Consider the following 3,693-nt stretch of genomic DNA (forward strand, 5'->3'; position numbering starts at 1 on the left):
TCGACGTGCGTAGCACGTCATTGCAGCGCAAGAGGTTAACCACTTGCGCTGGCAACTGACTGCGGACCATAACGAGTGACCAAATCGTCGCTTTCTTTTTGAGTTCGTTGGTATGACATCACTGGATAGAAATTATTGAGAAGCAATAAATTTATTATTTGTTTTGCCTGGTACTTAACACTAGTACTACCAGAGCGGTCAAAATGACCAGTTTATAATTTTCTATGGAAATTTCATCCATTTATAACGGCGTATTTTTAGATACTCGAGTGATTTTTAATAAAATATATTAACAGATGTTTGTGTTCTTTATAGTATTATTAATTTCTACTTGTATCTTGCACTTTAATTTCTTTGTCACAAATATTATGCTTTGGTCGTCGGTAGTTCTGGTGTTAAATATAAAACTGAGGAAGTATTGCAATTTTAGGACAAAAAATTCACGTCATTTCAGGTTGCGTTTCCAGTGTAAATTAAATAATCAAAAGTTGATCATCTTAATCAGCCTCGACTCTCAGTAGACACACTGGTGGCATATTTGATGAAATCTGAAGAAGAAAAATTGTCCTGACGATCGCGAAACAGAGAGAGCATATTGCCGCGCACGGCGAGTCGTCAATTTATAATCTTAAATGTCTATGAAAACGATGTCTATTTTCTGGTTTCGTGCGATTCATGTTACTCGCGAGATTTCCCGCGCGACCTCGCATACCTTATTACACTTTCTACGCGATGCTGTATCAGAAAATCGCTGGCGTACTTTCTAAAATCGGCCCGTCTAGCGATGTCCTGGAAATCGCGCTGTGAATCGTGGCCTCTGTCGATCTTCACGAGGAATTCGTGAGAACTAAGGGCGATGTAAATTCTCTTTACGGTCGAGGACGTGGCGATGCACGCAGTGCAACTCGATATACGAAGCTTCGATGATATTTGATTCAACAATGCTAATACACATGTTACATGTTACATATTCACAACGTTATCGTTGTATTTTCCTGTACAGACAAGTATTGTCGAATTATGCGAATTACCGAATCGCTCGTAGTAGAGGATGAAACAAAGTTTTAAAGAATTTTGAATTCGTAGAGTATACGTGGAACTTGAGCAACGTTGAGCAACGTTGCTCCGATTCAGTCACGTCGAAAAATCTTCCAAACAACAAGTAATTCGCGCAATCGATGATATATCATCAACGAAATTCATTCTGTAGAGCAATGTCTCTGATACGAAAAGAAAAGAATACGCAACATAGTACAAGAAATTGTACGTTTTCTCTACGCGATGCTCATTTTCCCAACCTCTCTCTGTCACATACTTCACTCTCTCCGGACTCTTCCCCAAGCACGTTCTCTTAATTACATTCAAAAGAAACCTCAAGCTGTGTCTACTTGCATTTTACCCAACTGGAACCCAACTGGAGCCATCCAAGCATCTGGAAGCAGACGTGTCGTCTGTTTCTTTTTCTTCTTCTTCTTTTTTTTCACTGTGCAAAAGCAAAGAGAAAGGACGGGTAGTAAGAAAGGAAAATTAGAAATTTGTTTCCACTTGTCGAGGTACGTGCTGTAAAAGGATTCTCATACGTAATTGGTCATACGTACTGATGCAGAAGAACGGTTTCTTCGGGCCGTCAATCGGGTCTGTCATAAAGATCTGAAATTACATTGAATTTCGAGGGCGGTGTGCGTGGCGCATCCTCGATGCGCAAGAAAGTCCGGAACTCGAGCCGGACACGGTTGAGTAAACACGGCGCTCTCTAAGCCTGCTTCTAGGATAACGCGCGGCTTCGTTTCTTTCAGGAAGTGACCGGACAGACACGGACACCGCCGTGCTCGCCGTTGGAAACTGAAAAAAAATTTGTAACACACCCGCGATTTCCTTTCCTTCCGCAATTTCCTCCGGCAGGACCCGGTTCAGCCTCGCCTGGCACACGTAACTTCCGTTCGAAAATCCATTCCACTTAGACTTTAGATTTTCTGAAGATTGATTTTATTTCTGAGACACGTGCACAGTGACAATTAGGGGGCGGTTGAAAATTAGAATTGCATCTCTAACAGTTCTATAAAATTTCATATAGAATTGAAAACTGATAATATTCTATAACATATATTCTATAATATTCCCGATTATTGGTTCATAAAATTAATCAATAATATAAATTATATTATTAATTGTAAATCATATTTATTATCTATAAATTATATTTATGTAAATACAAACTATGTTATTGTAAGTTATATTGTATTATTATTGTATAAATATAAATTATATTAATTACATATATTATATTAATATTAATGTATTATATTATATTAATTATATATATTATATTAATATTAATGTATTATATTATATTAATTATATATATTATATTAATATCAATGTATTATACTATATTAATTATATATATTATATTAATATATTAATAATATAAATTAATTATTGTAAGTTATATTTGTATAAATATAAATTATATTAATTATATATATTATAGTAATATTAATGTATTATATTATATTAATATATTAATAATAATGTATTAATTATATATTAATTATAAATTATATTTATATAAATATAAATTATATTATTTATATATAAATTATCAGTAAAGTTGAGAAACGCTGCCGTCAGATCAAGGATAATTCCGAAGTCGTATCGAAAGACGTCCGGCCTCCTCAAATTCATGGAGGAATCGCAGTTCTTGCTTTCTTACTTTCTAACGATCGTAACATTTCCATAAAAAAACCGACTACGGCTCGCTGCGAGGTCGTTATTTGCATTCGGAAACCAACGTACGTTTCCCCGTTCGTACAATATTTCCCTGTTCACTCTTTTTTCCTCGCGGTTTTCACCGATTGTCCGATCGTTTTCGTTCGATGCGACTAATTAATTGAACGACGCGCGCGCGCGCGAATATAATACAAAGGTAAATGGATCGTTGGATAGCGTATGAATCATTCGTGCAAATTGTTTCTGTTGCAGCAATATGCAGCCAAGCATGCCGAGCAGAGCCACTTGGTAGAGCAAATGAATACGAAGTACTATTACTACACGAGGACGCAGGGTCTCTTCAGGATATGCTATCCCAAGGAGAGGCCACCGACTGGTAAGCACAACTGACTCCACTTTCTCGAATGTACCGCTGTCAATACGTGTGAAAACGCGTTGTCCGAAATGACGAAGTTCGAACTACGCACGTTATTTGGCACGTAGCTTCGAGTTAAAGTGTTTTGCACCTGCATCTATTGTAACTCAAGTCGAACTTCAATATCCAATAAGCTGATAAGCGAGAGAAGATTTGCAACGAAAATCTTCTTGTTGTGTTACGCCGTAATAATGAGATGGAGCCGATGGAGACGTGTGTTTATTATTGTTATATAAATTATAGGTTTTTTTACGTGTATTTTTTTATATTAATAAAAATCAAATATATTGCAAATGTCGGTTCCGTCGACCAACGTCGACTCGAACGAATAATAAAGTGTCAGTCCGCAGAGACCGACACCGTCTCGAACGCGTTGACGAGGCACTCGCGAATTTTTGAGGGAAATCGGTAACAAATAGTGTCGAAAGTAGCTTCTCGCGAATTCCTAGTCCCTACGAAAGATGCCCGTCTTTCAGAGACTTTCTACGTTACTATAATATACTATAATATCGTGGATCATCCGATCCTACGTAATAATGAGCTTCGAG

The 3,693-nt window shown here is 36.9% G+C and overlaps 1 protein-coding gene across 5 annotated transcripts in view; it reads left to right on the forward strand.

Moving 5' to 3' along the window:
- Nucleotides 1–3,693, forward strand: part of LOC122528162 — a 28,676-nt gene that overhangs the window by 12,199 nt on the left and 12,784 nt on the right. For all 5 annotated transcript variants that reach the window (XR_006306500.1, XM_043653012.1, XM_043653015.1 and 2 more), the window contains exon 2: nucleotides 2,983–3,106. Coding sequence is in view for 4 of the 5 variants with exons in the window: in XM_043653012.1 (XP_043508947.1) it covers nucleotides 2,983–3,106 (124 nt within the window). In the remaining variant the exon portion in view is untranslated. The remainder of the gene's footprint in view (nucleotides 1–2,982; nucleotides 3,107–3,693) is intronic.

Source organism: Frieseomelitta varia, unplaced genomic scaffold (genome assembly GCF_011392965.1).
Source record: "Frieseomelitta varia isolate USP_RPSP 00005682 unplaced genomic scaffold, Fvar_1.2 scaffold_246, whole genome shotgun sequence".
NCBI lineage: Eukaryota > Metazoa > Arthropoda > Insecta > Hymenoptera > Apidae > Frieseomelitta > Frieseomelitta varia.